Source organism: Protopterus annectens, chromosome 5.part1, assembly GCF_019279795.1.
Source record: "Protopterus annectens isolate FY-2018-M chromosome 5.part1, PAN1.0, whole genome shotgun sequence".
NCBI lineage: Eukaryota > Metazoa > Chordata > Ceratodontiformes > Protopteridae > Protopterus > Protopterus annectens.
In genome coordinates this window covers 417,984,479-418,003,825 of record NC_056736.1, presented here as the reverse complement: position 1 = coordinate 418,003,825, position 19,347 = coordinate 417,984,479, and the positions used below count along the sequence as shown (strand labels likewise).

At 38.4% G+C, this 19,347-nt stretch overlaps 1 protein-coding gene across 1 annotated transcript in view; it reads left to right on the top strand.

Annotated features, from left to right (window-relative positions):
- Window positions 1-19,347, top strand: part of BMX (BMX non-receptor tyrosine kinase) — a 1,099,638-nt gene that overhangs the window by 562,055 nt on the left and 518,236 nt on the right. The window contains exon 7 of the mRNA XM_044072793.1: window positions 13,817-13,879. Within this exon, the coding sequence (XP_043928728.1) occupies window positions 13,817-13,879 (63 nt within the window). The remainder of the gene's footprint in view (window positions 1-13,816; window positions 13,880-19,347) is intronic.

The following is a 19,347-nucleotide window of genomic DNA, read 5'->3' as shown; positions in this document are numbered from 1 at the left end:
CATTTCATATAATCAAGATGTTGTGAATGAATTTAATGGATTATTTGACAACTTTGGATGTGCCTACATGCAACTTCTCCTTAAGTATCAACAAGAGAAATGTGTTTTGTTGGCAGATGAATTGGAGAGTATGTATGAGACCATTACCAGTCATGCTGAGTTTGACACCTGGAAGGATTTGTTCAAGAAACAATTCTATCTAGCTGACAGCAAGGCTCACAGTATTTTTGATAGAAAAAGTAGGAAGTTGTCCAGAGATTTAGAGTTATACAGTACCAACAGGGCTTACATTTGGCCCAAGGAAAAAGTTATTGAGCAAGGATTAACCACAAACCCCTCTAGATCCATTCACAGGGGTTTCAGTAAAGAAAGAAATTTTCAGAGGGACCAACCATCCTTCCCCAGGAACCCCAACAGACAATGGAACAGATACAGAAAATAACACATGACCCCCACACCAGAGTCAGTGATACTAAAGGGGACAGACTACCCTCAATTGAGTACCCTACATTGACACCTTCATCCGACAAGTCTACTGTCAATACTGAGACATTGCAGGGTCATCCTATAACCTTACACACTCATCCATACACTCTTGTCAGTTATGAAGGTTTCAATGTCTATAATTACACTGACGTGGAGGTTAATGAACAGTTCATTAGTGTTATGAGTAAAGGTATGAAGTTTATACCCACTGCTCGTAGTGATTTATTCGACAATATTAAACAAGTCAAGTTATATTGTCGTAAATTAAACTTGGCCATTCTCTATGACAACAAAGTGGAAAATACGGGTTGTTTAGAGAACAAACCATTGTGTAAAAAAAGTTCCTATGTTCCAACTTCTCATCCTAGTATTTCTAGTTTTGAGAAATTAGTGTGTAAGGATATTTATAGGGTACATAGGGACATAAGGAACAAATACAATTTATATTATGATTCTCAGTCGAACCTAACACATTTAGAGAGAGAATGTTTAAATAAAGTGATACATAACAAGGAGGTTCGTATCATGAAACCCGACAAAGGCGGAGGGATAGTTGTATTCCAGACTGATATCTACAATTCTAGTATATATGATATATTACATCAGACTGACACTTATGAATGTATTTCTATAAATCAGATCAACATAGGACATCGACGCATTGATCTGGTTATTGAAGAATACTTAATAGACAATAGGATCACTAATGAGACCTATATGTTTCTGAAAAACGACTACCCGGTGCTGGCCAAAATTGTGGGGATACCTAAGATACATAAATGTTTAGATAAACCCCTTTTAGACCTATCATCTCAGGGTCCAAGTCTAAAACATTCAATATGGGTAGATGGATAGATCACCAGCTCAAACACATTTATGGGGCCATTCCACACATCATGAAAGATTCTTGGAGTTTTTTAGGGAAGTTAACCAAGGACTACTGGAAATCTGATCTTACCCTCCTAACCATAGATGTAGTGGACCTTTTCTCAAGCATACCAAAAGATGATGGTCTGGAACATTTTTCTAATAGCTTGAGGAAATATTCAGGTTTAAGTTGGGATAAGGTTTCCTTACTATGTGACATGATGGGTTTAGTGCTGGAACATAATTACATTGTATTTCAAGGTGAACATTTTAGACAAATTAAGGGGGTTGCTATGGGAGCTTCTTGCGCTCCCATCTTTGCAAACCTTGTGATGTTGGACTGGGAGGAAGAAGTACTTTTCAAAAGTAATTTTTATACTGACATAAAATTTTATGCAAGATATTTGGACGACATCTTTATTCTATGGCAGGCCTCCAATGAGAGACTGCAAGAATTTATGTCATTTATCAACAATTCCTCCCAATTCTTAAAATTCACTCACAGTATCAGTGCAACAAACATTCCCTATTTGGATGTTTTGGTTGGACTTGAGCACAATGGCTTTACTTCTAAGATCTACCGTAAGCCAACTTTTTCGAATGATTATCTATATTTCTCCAGCAATCACCCACCACACGTTTTCAAAAATATAGTCAAGGGGCAGTGCATCCGTGCGACCAGGATGTCATCCACTGAATCTTTCATGAGATTAGAACTAGATGTCATTAAAAATGTATTTCTTAATCGTGGATATCCGTCCAACATGCTTCTAGATGTTATAAGTTATGTACAGAAGGAATGGGGAAATAAATATCCACCATTATTGGGCAATTTTGTAGTTAGTTTGAAAGGTGAAGATAATGAACATAAACTATTTGGCCGGGCATGTGTATTGACCTACACCCCACACACCCATTTCATTCAGGATATTCTGTGCCAACACTGGGATATGATTACAGCCTCTAACCTGGATCAAATTGTGGGACCTTCACCCAAATTTGTATATAAGACAGGTACCAATTTCAAAAGAATTTTGGAGAAGGCTAGTAATCATCTGGATAATTTAGATGTATATAAGGGCACTAGGAAATGTGGAAGATGTAAGCAGTGTAGCCATATCAATGAAGACAGACTTATTCGTTTAAAAGACATATACCATACCTGTATAAAGACAAGAACAGGGAATTGTAACACCAGTCAGGTGATTTACTTGGCTTCTTGTACATCATGCCCCGCGTATTATATTGGCAAAACTGAAAGATGTTTAAAAAGCGTATTTATGAACACTATTATCGTATTCAGAAAAAAGATACCAAAAATGCTCTTTTTAGACATATTAATGATCATGGGGGAGAGCATCAATTTCGTTTTGCCATTATAGACCAATTAAAGAGTTCATTATTTGGGGGTAATTGGAAGATGCGGTTAGCCGCATTGGAGAGTAAGTGGCAGATTATATTGGATGCCACGAGACCCCCTGGACTGAATAAGTTCATTAGTATCAAACCTTTTCTGGTACTAGCCCAATAAGTTTGGGTTCATATATTTTTCCTTCATATTTTTCCATATTCTTCGACATTGTGTTTATTAGCTTATATAGTTCATTATATATTGGTATGAATTGCAAAGTTTTGTTACTGTTGATGTATTTGGACTTTCTTACTACAGTCATAGTACTTTTTAGTACAGTTTTAATCATGACCTGCTTCATTTTAGATTAGATAGTAATTATATTATTTTACATTATGTTTATTAACATTATTTTATTAGTTATAATAGACACATATATTTTAAAATTTTCTATCCTTGTATACATGATGGTTTATTAATTTACCATACACACATATCTCATTTTGTGATTTTGTATTTGTATTAGTTTGTTAAGTGAGATGTACACCTTTAAAAGTTTTGGCGGACTTTTTTATTGATTGACTCACTATGACTATATAAATCAGGATGTGTGCATATTTTAAATGGTTCTGAAGAAGACTGGGGTGTTCCAGTTGAAAGCGCTAAACTGTGGAATAAAGGACTGAATTTACTCTCTCGTGTACGAGCCTCATTAGGTGTTTTCTGGTTCCATTTACTTCTACCAACAGTTAATTGCATCTGAAGTATCTCCAGGGAATCATACTGTTTAACCAATCTGGAGGTATATTTATCTTTAATGAATATTGATACACCGCCTCTTTAAGTTTTCATACCTTCAGTTTGTGATCTGAACGTGAGGAAGGAAGTGTGTGGCTGGGGTGCTTTCCACAGCCTTGGACAGGTCTCTGTGACTGCACAAATGTCTGCATCTTCCAAGGAGAGGACTGCTTCTAATGAGTGCAGTTTCGTGCAAAGACTCCTAGCATTTAGCAACATAACCTTGAGGTTGTTTTAGATGGAGATTTTACATCAGAAATTTTGTCCTTGAGACATTGCCTAAAAAGGCACTACAGGGGTGGCAAAATCCTTAGCTGAAATCCCACGGTAACAGATGAAGATGATCTCTGGCATCGCATCAAGGTCTGTCAATCATGTCATCTCAGGTTGACAGATACTGGAGTTCCTTAAAATGACACCAGAAACTAAGCCAGTTATTGAAGTCATTCATTTTCTGTTTGTATTGAGATCATCGTAGGTGAAGGCAAAATGCTTCTTAAGGCTAGGAACATACCTGCTTGAGACACCTAGTCCTAGAGCTCAGTCATGTCTCTCTTCATATAGTCCAAAGATGTCATATAGTCCAAAGAGGTATGTCTCAAGTCATAACAGTACCTGTTGTTGACAAACTTGAGTGCATGTCTGATAAGGTGTATCCTGGCACCTGACAGACAGCTGACCGTGACCTTTCCTTATCCAGCCTGGTGACAGGGACATCTGTATGTCTCATGATGAACTTGCCAATGACTAATGTGTTTGGTTTTGTGTTTTGCCTTAAGGGCTTTACAGGTGAGATACTGGTGCGTGAGCTGTTATGTGTATTGTGTTCTGCAGAGGAAGTATTATATGTAGCATGGTTGTGTTTGTGTTTGGGAGGTCTCTAGTGTTTAGGTATGTTTCTGGTGAGGACCTCTGCATATGTAGGTATGTGTGATGTGGGTTTGCATGGAGTAGGAGGTGATGTGTGCATGCTGAGAGCATAGATTCAAGGTTCTTAATATAGTTGCATCTCTCACATGTGTTTATGTGGACTAGGAGTAGAGGGTTGTCAGTGAACATGCTATACTGCCTCAGTATGCTCATGTTGACCAAGCTGGCTGGAGAAACTGTGGTAAATTGTCCATCCATAGTGTTAGGTAAATGTATATGGTCAGGAAAAGAGGTCACACTTAGGAATGGCTAATGGGTGAGAGGTGTGTTTGTACCTCTGAGGCTAGGCTTAGTATTCCACCAAACAGCAGAGCAGGGCCATGAAATTCCGCTGGAGGACCATAAGTAAAGTGCTAAGGGAAAATTTAAGAAGCAAAATGCTTACATCTATAAACACCAACAGTAACCACCATTACACTGCAGTGCACAACGGTTCTCTACATGCAAACAAGCACAAATGCGGGTCTTAAATAAAACAAGAAATAATCCTTTTAACTCAAACTAGCCAATAAGGGCACTCTCTCTGAGCTCAGTCCAATCACCCTCGATTAGATGGGCACCAGAGAACTCTCTCCTCTCCACTCAGGAATCAGAAAAACTTACTAAGCTATGCATCAACCTCTATATCACTAGGTGGGTTGCAAACTGGTTCACAGATAGAACCCACAGTGTGAAAGTAGCTGACTCCAAGTCAGACTGCCAACCAGTCATGAGTGGAGACCCACAGGGTTCGGTCCTGGGTCCTCTCCTGTTTAGTATCTACTTCTCTGAAGTCCAAGCCAACACAAAGGGACTCTGGATGACAAAGTTCGCAGATGATTGCAAGTCTGGAGCTATTATTAACTCCCCAAATGATGTTGACATCCTACAGAAAGGCCTCAATGAGACCAGCAACTAGTGTCAGAACCATGGCCTTAAGCTCAGTGCCAAAAAATGTGTCTTCATCCCCTTTGGGAAAAACCCGGTTCCCTTGAATTACCACATTGATGGTAGTCCACTGAACACAGAAGGCGTTATAAGAGATCTGGGAACACAGGTTGATAGCAACCTCTCTTTTGAACAACACGTTTCCACTGTGGTCAGAAAGTCCTTCTACATGGCACATCTCATTACTAAGGGTTTTGCATCCAGGAAGAAACAGGTCATTGTCTCCCTCTACGCTTCCCTCATTAGGTCAATCATTGAGTACAATGCCCCATTTGGCATACACCTCACTAGACCCCTGCAACAAATGGAGAGGCCGGAAAAGTACCTCACAAAGAGGATCCTAAGCCTTAAACACTTGTCCTATATGGACAGACTCAAAAAACTCCAACTATTCTCTGTCTCATATTGCCTACTTAAAGGAAATCTCTGCTTGACTTACAAAGCCATGTCTAACCCAGCTCTGTTAGAAATGCTACAGCTAAGGAAATCCCAATCCCTCCACACTACATGCTCCAGAGACCTCAACCTCATTACCACAATCAACAGAACATGCTGGAGGGACAGGGTTATAACCCAGAGAATGCCCATGCTATGCAATAGACTTCCCATACATGTTAAGCAGAGCACCTCACTGGCCCTCTTCAAGAAAAATCTTGATGAGTGGATGGGAAATAGAACATTCACACCAGGGATCACTCCAGTGGCTCTACTCAACAGATGCACTAGGAACTAAGGTTGGTTGGCACAATTGCCAGGGTAATCCTATGGGCTAGGCTTGTAAAGACTCCAGGGCCATTAGCCTAGTACACACCGATGAACCTATGAACCTAAGTGTGTAGAAGGGCCTTCACCAACAAAGATGGCTTGAATTTGATGCTCAGAAGTTACAAAACAGACCCAAAAACAGCAAACCTGGAACTGGGATATGTTACAGCTGAAGTAGTACAATGTACAGTAAAATGTGGCAAAAAAACTGTTCAGACAATTCAAACAGACAGCAGAATGCAAATACAAATTAAAAGTACAATATAAGAGCAATAACAGGCACTTATAGTTAGTTGGAATCAATGGATGGCTCATATCTTTCAGTATCTCATGGAAGAGCTGGTTATAGTGCTCAAGTGATACCAAACACTATACTATTGTATATTTTTTATTGTGTCTCATTTCAGTTTTGTAATTTTTCTTGATTGTTATATTGTGGAACTTTTCTCCACAGACCTCCAGTGAAAAAGTTCTTTTGCTCAGTTGGACTATCCCAGGCAACAAATGTCAAATAAATAAATAAACAAATAAATAAAACAGTCTAGATTCAACAAGCCTGAATCTAGCCTATGCCATAAAATGCAGAAGTAGTAGAAATTCAAAGCATAAATTCACAGTCACAACAGCAGAAAACAGTTTCAAAATAGCCGCAATTTACCAGCAATCCCCAACTTAGAAAGATGTAGGCCACACTCTCCCACCACAAGAGTCTAGACCACAAACCTTTCAAATGTAAAACACCTGGTTTTGGACCCGAAGTGCTTAAGCCACAACTAAGACACTTCAGAATAACAGACACAATAGTCCATCAACCTGCAATTTCCAACTTAGAAAGGTTTAGGCTATTCTCTCCTGCCACAAAAGTCTAGCCCATAACCATTCTAAAGTAAAATAACTAGGTTAGAGCCCCAGTGTTTAAACTAGAGCTAAGATACTTTCAGAATAACAGACACAGTAAGCCTTCAACCAGCAATTTCTACCTTAGAAAGGTGTAGGCTATCCTCTCCTGCTGCAAGAGTTTAGACCATGTATTCGCCTAATGTAAAGTAACTGGTTTGGAACTCAAGTGCTTAAACCAGAACAAAGACACTTAGATCCACAGGCAAAATAAGCCTTCACCCGGCAATTCCCAGTTCAGAAGGGCAGAGGCTATCTTCTTCTCCCTCAAGAGTGTAGACCACAAACCTTCTTAATGTAAAATATCTGGCCTGAAGCCCTAGTCCTTAAGCCAAAACTAAGACTTAGAGCAACAATTACAATTTAATCAGGCTACTAACAAGCAGTGATAAAAAATGCAAATGAAACTTTTAAGAACAAGCAGCAAAAGCAAAATAAAGTCTTCTTCTTCTTTCGGCTGCTCCCGTTAGGGGTCGCCACAGCAGATCAACTGTTTCCATTTCTTCCTGTCCTCTGTATCTTGCTCTGTCACACCAACCACCTGCATGTCCTCTCTCACCACATCCATAAACCTTATCTTAGGCCTTCCTCTTTTCCTGTTACCTGGCAGCTTTATCCTTAGCATTTTTTTCCCAATATACTCTGCATCTCTCCTCAGCACATGTCCAAACCAACGTAATCTTGCCTCTCTGGCTTTGTCTCCAAACCTTCCAACCTGGGCTGACCCTCTAATATACTTATTTCTAATCCTGTCCATCCTTGTCACACCCAGTGCAAATCTTAACATCTTCAACTCTGCCACGTCAAGTTTTGACTCCTGCCTTTTTGTCAATGCCACTGTCTCCAACCCATATAACATAACTGGTCTCACTACCTATTGTAGACCTTCCCTTTCACTCTTACTGGTACTCGTTTGTCACAAATCACTCCTGACACTCTTCTCCACCCACTCCATCCTGCCTGTACTCTCTTCTTCACCTCTCTTCCACACTCACCATTACTCTGAACTGTTGATCCCAAGTACTTAAACTCATTCACCTTCGCCACCTCTACTCCCAGCATCCTCACCATTCCTCTATCCTTCCTCTCATTCACACACAAAAGCAAAATAAAGTAATAAAACACAAAAACAATTGTGGAGGCTCTCAATAATAATCTGTCTAAGCAACAGAGACCTCCAAAGCAGAAACGCAAGAAACCTCCATCCCCCAACACAACCCAAATGACACATAGCCCACAGACTCAGTGTGCCACTCAACCACAGCCAATAAGGCAAAACAATGTACCCAACACACTAGTCATAGGTGACTCTATAGTCAGGCACACTGATGTCCCACTCACCAGGCTAAACAAGGAGAGGGTTACTGTCATCTGCCTGGCAGGTGCCAGGATCTGTCACATAACCCACACACTCAGGTCACTCCACAACAAGTAGAAATATGACTCTGTAATTGTCCATGTTGGTGTGAATGACCTGAGACGTACCTCCCTGGATTACATGAAAAGAGACATGGAAGAGCTCTCCGATCTTCTAGCCCAGGCAGGTATGACCCTAGCCCTAAGTAGCATTCTGCCATTGCCCAGAATGATACCGCAGTACAAGGACTAAATGATTGACTTCAACAATTGACTAAGCTTCTGGTGTCATTCTAAGGGGATCCAGTATCTGTCTGCTTGGGATGACATGGTCGACAGAGCACGATGATTTTCCACAGATGGCCTGCACCTGTCGCCCCTGGGATTCCGGATATTGGCTAAGGCTCTTGCTGCCCCTATAGTACCTTTTTTTAGGCAAGGTTCAAATAACAAATTCACCACCGTAACAGGAACAGGCAAGCAAAAACTGAGGGTAATGCTACTCAATGATAGAAGTCTAAATTTCAAAATGCATTCACTCGAGGCACTCCTTAAAATGGAGAACATTGATATCTGTGCAGTGACTGAGACCTGGTTCAAGGCTCCAGAGAGCACCCCTGCACTACCAGGCTATAACTCATACCACACTTTTCGGCCATGTAACCTGGACAGGAACACCAAAGGTGGAGGTGTGTCCATATTCAATAAGGATATCCACACCTCCAGGCTAGTTGCTCAGCATAATGCATCCGAGGTTATCCAAGTGCAACTAACTCTGGGCAAAACTGCATTCCAAATTGTAGCTTGCTACAGATCCCCCACCATGCCCCAGGATTCCCACTCCTCTTTTCTTGATGTACTGGAAAATATTAGGGTTCAACCAAACACCCTAATAATGGGCGACGTCAACTACCCCACCATTAACTGGGAAAACTACTCGTGTACCAACTCCTTATATCAACGCTTTGTGGAATTCATAAGCTCCAATGCCCTGGATCAACTTATCCACACCCCCACCAGGGGCAACAATATTCTAGACCTAGTCATTACCAACATGAGTGACCAGTGTTCCACACCTGAAGCCAACTCCTTGTTGGTCCGATCCGACCATAAGCTAATCACCCTTGATATCCACATCCCGCCCCCATCCCCATTAAGGAAACCACAGTAAAAAATTTCTTCAAAGCTAACTTCATGCTTCTTAAGACAGAAGTGGTGAACTTCATGACACCCATGCAGATGGACAATACAGTTACAACTGCTGAATCCTACACAGATGCACTCTATAAGTACTTACACGAGTGCATAGATCGTGCTTTCCCAAACAGAACCAAGACGCTATCCTCCAAAAAAAGGAAGCCAATCTGGTGGTCCCCTGCCATAAACAAACTGTACAACAGAAGGAAGAAACTGTTGCAAAAGAGAGTAAAATCCTATGAGTGGAGGAGCTCCCTGGTCAGCCTCAGTAAGAAGCTGAGATCCCTTATAAGATCCTCCAAAGCTAGTTAAGAAAACAAATTCTCCACTAATTCTAAGGACAACCACAAAGCATTCTATAGCTATGTCAAGAATGTCGATGGCAACACCCAGATCTGCTCTGAGTTACAGCACATTGGCACAAAAATTACAGAACCAACTGATATTGCCAACATCCTGGCAGATAGGTTCAGTACTACCTTTACTCCCCCCACCCCCTAAAGGGTCCATATCTATACAGGAAGAATGCAGAGTCCCTGTAATCACAACTACGCAGGTAAAAGCTGCACTCTCTAAAGCCAAAAACACAGCATCCATGGGACCGGACAACATCCAAGGCTGCATTTTACACAAACTTCAGAACGAACTGGCTCTCCACTTAAGCACCGTGTTCAATAATAGCCTCACTTCACTTCAGAACGAACTGGCTCTCCACTTAAGCACCGTGTTCAATAATAGCCTCGCATCAGGCTTTGTGCCCACTGAATGGCACACAGCGACTGCAAAGGGGGAGCCACTACTGATCCCAGGAACTATCGACCTATTAGCCTGACGAGCCTGGTCTGCAAGCCATGGAACGTATTATCATGGAACTCATAAACAAAGACATTGGTAACCTGCAAACTCTGGATAAAACCCAGTTCAGGTTTGTGAAAGGCAGATCATGCCTCCTGAACCTGATTGACTTATTTGAGGCTGTCACCAAAGCCGTAGATGAGAGTAAGGTGGTTCACACAGACTATCTTGACCTCGCCAAGGCTTTCGACACCATCCCCCATTCTGGAATTATATATAAACTCACAAAACTAGGTATAAATCCCTACGTCACAAGATGGGTTGCCAACCGGCTCACTGACAGAACCCACACTGTAAAAGTTGCAGACTCCAAATCTGACCTCAAACCAGTGACAAGTGGAGTACCAAAGGGTTCCGTCCTGGGACCTCTCCTGTTTGGTATCTACTTCTCTGATGTACAGGCTAACACAGAAGGCATCTGGCTAATGAAGTTCACAGATGACTGCAAACTAGGAGCCATAGTCAAGTCCCCAAATGATGTGGACATCCTACAAAAGGGCCTCGCTAAGACAGATGCCTGGTGTCAGAGCCATGGCCTCAAGCTCAATGCCAAAATATGCAGTGTCATCCCCTTTGGTAAAAACTCTGTACCCATGAACTACCACATAGGCAGCAATCTACTTAACACCAAAAGTGTGATAAGAGACCTTGGGACCCAGGTGGACAGTAGTCTCTTCTTTGATAGTCACATCACCACAGTAGTCAGAAAGTCCTTCTATATGGCACACGTCATCAAAAAAGGGTTCTCATCCAGGAAAAAAGAGGTAATTGTTCCCCTCTACTCGACACTCTTTAGACCCATTATAGAGTACAATGCCTGTTTTGGAATGTACCTCACAAGACATCTGCAACAGCTGGAAAGGTCACAGAAGTACCTCACAAAGAGGATTACTAACCTCAAACAAATGCCCTACACTGACCACCTCAAAAAACTCCAGCTTTACTCCATAGCATATCACCTACTCCGAGGTGATCTCTTACCTAACATATAAAGCTATGTCAAACCCAGAGCTGTTGGACATGCTACACCTAAAGAAATCCTAATCCCTCTGAGCTACACGCTCTAGGGACCTAAACCTTGTCACCACAATAAACAGGATGTGCTGGAGGAATAGATTCCTGTCCCAGAGACTTCCCATACTCTGGAACAGGCTACCCATCTATGTCAAGCAAAGTTCTTCATTAGCACTCGGGGATCACTTCTGTTTTGCTGCTCAACAGTGGCACAGGAAAATAACTTTCTTGGGTGGCATAAGCCAGGGAACCTTGTTGGCTAGGCTTACAGAGGCCCTTGGACTGATAGCCTAGTACCTACCTATGAACCTATAAAGTAGGATGACACATAAATACAGTAAAATCAGCTGAATAAAGTGTATTTTTATATCAAACTATAGTCAGCTATTTACCATATCAAACTATAGTCAGCTATGTACCATACCATATAAAATCATAATCATCCCAATATTATAATTAACCTAGTAAATCCTTCCCCAGCTCTAACTAATTTATTTCAGATTAATATATCTACTGACATACTATTTTTATATGCTATGTGACCCTCTTTACCTGTAACACTAACATCTTGTTTTCCTGACCTTTGTCTAAAACTACCATTACCCTAAACAAGTCATACTTTCACTACCAAAATCTGTGTGAAAACTAGGAATTACAATACAGCTTTAAATGTAAATATGTTAATAAGAGTATTTGTTAAAATGCATACATATAATTTTACTGCATTTCATGTTATCTATATATGAACATATATTTGTAAAACTGATTTTCAAACTTTTTCTTTGCCCGTAAGGTAGTCGCTAGGTTTGAAGTGCAGGGACCATTGAGGAGTCAAATCCAAAGCACTGTTTAGTAAAGTGATTTGCTCAAGAGCATGCAGGCAAACGAGGGCATCAGACCTTGTACCACATAAACTTCAGCTTACCATCCTAACTGGCAGTATCTAATGATCATCTTGGATCTCATGCTGTTCAAACATGCACATGTATTTGTACAAACTTCTTTTTATATTTCACCTTTATCTTCTGAGATTTCTTATAAGGAAATAGTATTACTGTTGTTACCCTGCATATCACATTGTCCTAGTCTCTGAAAAAATATGTATGGCAACATTTTTTCTTACTGCAACTCTTTTCTCCCTACGTTGATACTGAAAAAGGGTGTTTTTGTCTTGCCCCAGTTGGCCTAGTATAGGTCACAAATAAAATAAATAATAAGTAAAATTAAATAAAAATACATTAAAAGTCATAACAATGGCCTTTAAAAATCAGACCAGATTGTACCGGAAAAGGGAGCACTTTTCTCATTTTTACAATAAAAGGTCTTTATATACTAGATTCTATATTGTTAGTGGCAGTGAATCTATGTATAGGCTCAGTTTATTTATTTAATAAGTTATCTACTCATAAACAAGTTTGACTTTATGAGAAATGTCAGTAAATCTAAAAAGAATAACTGTAACTGAGGGCCAAAATCACAGTACTATACTTAAATCATAGCAGCTAAGAATCATGTTTTAAAGAGCGATCACATTGTGGCAAAAGTTATGTGCTATGCAAATATTAATGAACTCTGCTGTGTTTAGTATATTAAGGATGAAAGAGTTGGATTAATGTATAATAAAGGAAATAGTGTACATATTTTAATGACTAAATACTAGGAGGAAATATATAAAAGAGATTTACTTACTTTTAATATTCAGATGGTGCACTTTTCTAGGGGATCATTCTTCTAGTATTGCATGCTATATAGTTGGTAAAGAAAAGTTCTGCTAAAATAAGTGCAATCAAGTTTGAAGGGTACATGACTAAAAGAGGATAAGAAGAAGGTATGCTAATAATCCATGATGTTTCACGTGACATTTTCACATATTTATTTAGCTATATATATATAATATATATATATATATGTGTTGTTTATTATCTGTCTGTTAATTGTTTATGCTGCTTATTTTGATTGCTATTACAGTTGGTAAACTGCCACCTAAATAAACTTGAACTTATTTATTTTACATTTGTATACTGGGAAAGTCTGATTGAGACAGACCCCATTTTCAGCAGAGGCTCAGGGATAAACACTCCAGATACATGTCTTTGGAATGTGGGAAGAAACTGAAGCAAAGCCACATGAATGCAGGGAGGGCATGCAGACTCCACACAGAAGGCACCCCAACCAAGAATCTAACCGGATAACCTCTTGCTGTGAGTCAACAATGCTAACCCCTGCACCACTGCACCACCCACAATTATGTAGTAATGTTCTATTAGATAAATGCATTACTTTTATAAAACACTTTGATATAAACAATTAAGTTTCTGATTTCAGATTATAAGCATTTGCAAGCCACTTAATTAAACTTGATTTTCTTTTCAGGCAAGAAGGATATGTGCCTAGCAACTACTTGTCAGAAAGCAAAGAAGACATGAATGAACCAGGGTAAGCCATATTACACCTGCTTTATCAAGAGAAACTTTGGAAAAATTAATGAGGCATTATATTTGCCACTATGGAAGGGCAGCACAGTTCAGGTTGATGATAGAATGTGGGTGCGTAATTTACCTAATACTAAGTTTAATGTTATTCCACATACTGTACTACCTAAAGTGCTTTAGCGTGATTGCAGGTGCTTTTATTCTGTGTAGATATATAGATACAGCAGAATAAAACCAAAGTTATTATTGTTAGTATCTCACTGATATAGAGAAAGGGTATCCACTGGATGTACCAAGGACCCAGATTTACAAATATGTCTGGATACTCAGACAAACTTATAGATGCAGTGCTGAATTATCCACAAGTGAGCAGCTCAGCAGATAGCATTAAAATGATGAGGATCTTCCTTTGAATACCTGACCTCAAGTAGAGCCTGGAGGAGGGCGTGGCCAAGATGCTGACTGACTAACAGCAGCTTTCATCAGTTCTGCTATAGTTTTTTTCAATCCTGACGGGAAATTTCATTTTTTAATTATTCCGTCCAGTTTTTTTTCAACAAATATTTTTAAGTTGTAATATTTAATGAAGAAATATCCAAAAAAGAATTGTTTAAACTTATAATTTCCTGTCAAAATATCACTTGGACGTTTTCTGTCTTCAAACTCTAAAATGAGTCACACAAAAGAAACCTCTCAGGACTCTTCATTAAGGAAGGATATACACCTTGTTTTTACCAGCTTACAAGAGCTTTCTCTCAAAATGGATAAAATGGACAACAAAATTGAAATCGTCAAAGAAAACACTTCTAGACAAATGGAACAAATACAAGAAACAGTAAATCAACAAAAAGTCAGATTTCAGGGATAGAGGAAGCCTTGAATGACTTTGAAGGAAGACTGACAGAAGATGAACATAATATGGAATTTTTACTGAAACAAAACACCTTGTTGCTGGAAAAGATTGATGATTTAGAAAACAGATCCCGCAGGAATGATATCAGAATTTTTAGTTTACCTAAAGTCATTGAAAATGACAACATGACAAACTTTTATCAACTTGATCCCTAAAACCCTTAATCTCCCAGAAGGCATGTCTTTTGGCATCGAACGAGCCCATAGATCTTTATCCAAAACAGCATCCCTCTCAAAGAAGTCAAATCCAAGATCTACAGTGGTAAGATGTTTCTCTACGCAAGACAAAAATTAGATACTAAAGACAGATTGGGCTAAGTCCCCTATAAAAATGCAGGACCAAATAATAAGGTTTGACAATGATTTTTCATCTGTAGTGATGTCTAGAAGAAAAAAACCTTTATACCTTTAATAAAAGAACTCAAAAAAACATCAGATCAAAGTACACCTGCTCTTCCCAGTTAGACTGAAAATATTTCTTACAGATGAAACAAAAATCTTTGAAGACCTGGACAGTGCTATATCATACTTAAAAAGAAAAGATGTACTGGAAAAAACAGAAGCTATGGAATGGAATAACAGCTCATTAAAGAGGCAAGCAGAAAGAAATAACTGGAAAACCAGTGAAAAGAAGAAGAAATTAAAAGAAAAATTACTTATTTATTTATTTTTTCTTTTTAACTAATCACCAAATAACCAATAATGTTCTTCATTTAACACAACTCATCAGATTAAGTTATACAAAGTAAAGCAGAATCTCAGACTCAACATCCACTAGCATCTTACAACAAGGTAACTTCAGCTATTTAATTTGTATCGTCATAGCAATAGTTATAAATCTCACAGTCTGTGTATGTATATAGCCAGTCTTAAACAAGTAGAAATATACATTTAATCAAATATAAATCAACATTTTCTTCTTTTCTTCCTTTTCTTTCACAAATGTTCTATATAATTCAATAATTATTTGCATTTATGTAAAATTATTAGAGGTAAAATGTATTTGGTAGTGATGCAGTCAGAATTTATTGAAGTTTACTGGTAGGGTATGAGTGTAGAATAGATGTAATGTATGTGTCCTTTTCACTTTCATTTATTCCATTTAAGTCTGTGATATAAATATACAAAAATGAATGAATGCAATGCAGTAGTTCCCTTTAAGTTTTGATGGTAATATAATGGGTATTGCAAATATGTTTGTGCAGCTATGGATGTGGATCATGTTTAGTGGTGACTGCATTGAATGGCTGCTGTCAGACAATATATTTCGGATCTCACTTGATATTTCAACATAGAGCTGTTTGGTGGTTTAACCTTGTCTGGATTTAACTAAATGAAGTGCAGTACTTTCCGTGGTGTAAAGATAGCCACAAATGTTGTATTGTAGTGAGTTTCATGTTTTAATGGGCTCAGAATCTTGGTATGATAATGCCTCTGGGCAGAATTGCAGTTAAATTGTAAGCTGTACTGACAGGAAAAACGCATGAGCAAACGAAATATAGCTCTTACCTTATAGTGGTTGTTCAAAAACCTTTTTCCCACCTCAGTCGCGAGAGCACAAGCTTTACACAATCTAGTAATTCCTTCAGCTGCTGTATACAAGGTGGCAGATGCAATGATGCGATCTATAAACTGGAAATGCTTCTGGTTACCATAGCAATGTTTATAGATACTATTTTCAAGAATGAACAACCAGTATATCCCTTGCATTTTTTAGTTAGCATTTCCCTTCACTTAGATTAAACAGGAGAGTAAAATAATGAAATGGAGATCATATTATAACCTAGCCAAAATAAATTAGATTATGTGTATACAGTAATGGGCAGAGGAATGGTGAGAATGCAGGGAGAAGAGGTGGCGAAGGTGAATGAGTTTAAGTACTTGGGATCAACAGTTCAGAGTAATGGTGAGTATGGAAGAGAGGTAAAAAAGAGAGTACAGGCAGGATGGAGTGGGTGGAGAAGAGTGTCAGGAGTGATTTGTGACAGACGAGTACCAGTAAGAGTGAAAGGGAAGGTCTACAAGAGGGTAATGAGACCAGCTATGTTATACGGGTTGGAGACAGTGGCATTGACAAAAAGGCAGGAGTCAGAGCTTGACATGGCAGAGTTGAAGATGTTAAGATTTGCACTGGGTGTGACAAGGATGGACAGGATTAGGAATAAGTATATTAGAGGGTAAGCCCAGGTTGGAAGGTTTGGAGACAAAGCCAGAGAGGCAAGATTATGTTGGTTTGGACATGTGCTGAGGAGGGATGCAGAGTGTATTGGGAAAAAGATGCTAAGGATAAAGCTGCCAGGTAACAGGAAAAGAGGAAGGCCTAAGATAAGGTTTATAGATGTGGTGAGAGAGGACATGCAGGTGGTTGGTGTGACAGAGCAAGATGCAGAGGACAGGAAGAAATGGAAATAGTTGATCTGCTGTGGCGACCCCTAACAGGTGCAGCTGAAAGAATAAGTTTACAGTAATGAAACGGCTTCGTAAAACTGCATGAATAAGCACTAGTTAATAGTTAATTTCTTAACAGCTGAATTTACCTTAATAGGGAGACTAGCTGGCTATATGAATACATTACCATTCTGAACAATACTTAAGAAAATTAAATTATCATTGATTTATTTATGTTCTTTTTTATATGCAAACTAAGTGCAGTATGCCATCAACAGCAGTAACATTCTAGAATCCTAAATACAGTCACGAAGCCCTGGATTACTAATTAGGTCTGAAATCATATCTCGAGTGTGTAGCTCATTGTATTGACACAGTGTCATATACTATATATCTGCATGTCTATCTGTCTGAATGAAACTCTGTACACATACCTCTTTCTCAATCCACTTACTCAGGTGTCAGCTTGTATTGATTCAGCTGTCCATTTAGATAGCATGCCACATGTCTGGCTATTTTGCAATACTGATATGCAGACTGCTTCTGTGAATAAGCAAACTGGTTTGTATGGAAATACAGTGAAAAATAGGCAACCCTACTCAAGAGAAATAGGCAAAATCTTAACAAAGCAGTGTTGCAGAACTTTACAGTGGAGAACTTGTCATACTAAAGTGAAGCTAAGTCATGATATATATATATATATATATATATATATATATATATATATATATATATATATATATATATTTTATTATTATTAAAAGGTGAATGAAACATAACAATATTATTCAAAACAGTTCTCTCTATTATTTTAATAAAACACTATAGCTAAGACAAAGGCTTTTGGAGGGCAGAGGAAGTTATAACACAGGAGTCAAGTAGTTTTAATCAGACAGCAGACTATATAAATAAAAAAGTCTGTCTTTAAGTTATTTCCAAGTTCAACAGAGGCTGAGTATCCCAAAGCATATACTAGTCAATCCTACCATTTACTAACATTCGTAACCTTTGGTAACCCACTAGTAATTTCAATAGATGCATTTTTTGAAGTGTGGAAATTCTTCAGCAGTATTAAAACATGATATTGTATTTGGCAATATTAATTGCTGCAAATTAGATAGGATTATCATATTGTCATTTTTTTCAGCCATTTTAATACCTTAGCAAATATGGTACATGACTAGCCTTTATTCTATTCAGAACAAAAGTTATGCAAGTTGAATGAATGTCTTAACTATTTAGATGTAAGCCAAGATTTGATATAAAATGTAATGCGGGCACATTACATTTGCTGAGCATTGTGTTAAACATAACAGTGACATGTATCTTATTCTCAAACAAACTGATGTTTTGATGTCTTTTGAGAAAAGTTTAATAACTGATGTATAAAAGTAATAATTCACTGACATGTCACAGCTAATATCTCAGAGTACTGTTTGCCTATACATTGATGTCTGATATAACTTGAGTACTAAGTGCTTTGCAAGTAGTGTTAGCCTTATGTTGTTGGTTAAAGTATTTATCCACATGCACAATTCATACTATTCTTATTTAGAATGTTATAACTTGCTAGTTTTCAAAAGTGTTATAAAACAGTTCTGAATTTAAACATTTTCTTTCAACAACAAAAAGGGGGGGTTTGAAAAGTAAAGTGAGAAGAGAAGAAGGAGGTTAGGAATAAGTATGAAATAAGTAAGTACTTAGGATGTATAGTTAAGTCTTAAAGTGAAGACTTTAATTTTAATAAGCCGAATGAAACCTAAAATTAACAGAAACACACACATTTACTCTCATATACTGCAATATAAATGTGTTTCTTTCCTTGTACTTACTTTTATTAATGAAATGACAAAATAAGATGAAGAAGGTTTATCCTTCAAACCCTAATAAGCTGTTATATGTTTTCTGCCATTTTTAATTTCTCCAAGTCTTTTGGGTTTCTAATACCATGACGGGAATGGACCCCATTCCTAAGTCAAAGTACGATTTAAGTTCATGAAATTAGTATTGTTTCACTCTCTGATGTTAGCCAAAAGTGCTCTTCGCAGCACCCACAGTGTACCCAGTAATGACTCCTTCAGCAATCCATACAGTGTTACATGAATTGGTACCATATCTAAATACGATTGTAAATTCTTTTTACAAGACCAATTGCTCCGACTACTATTGTAC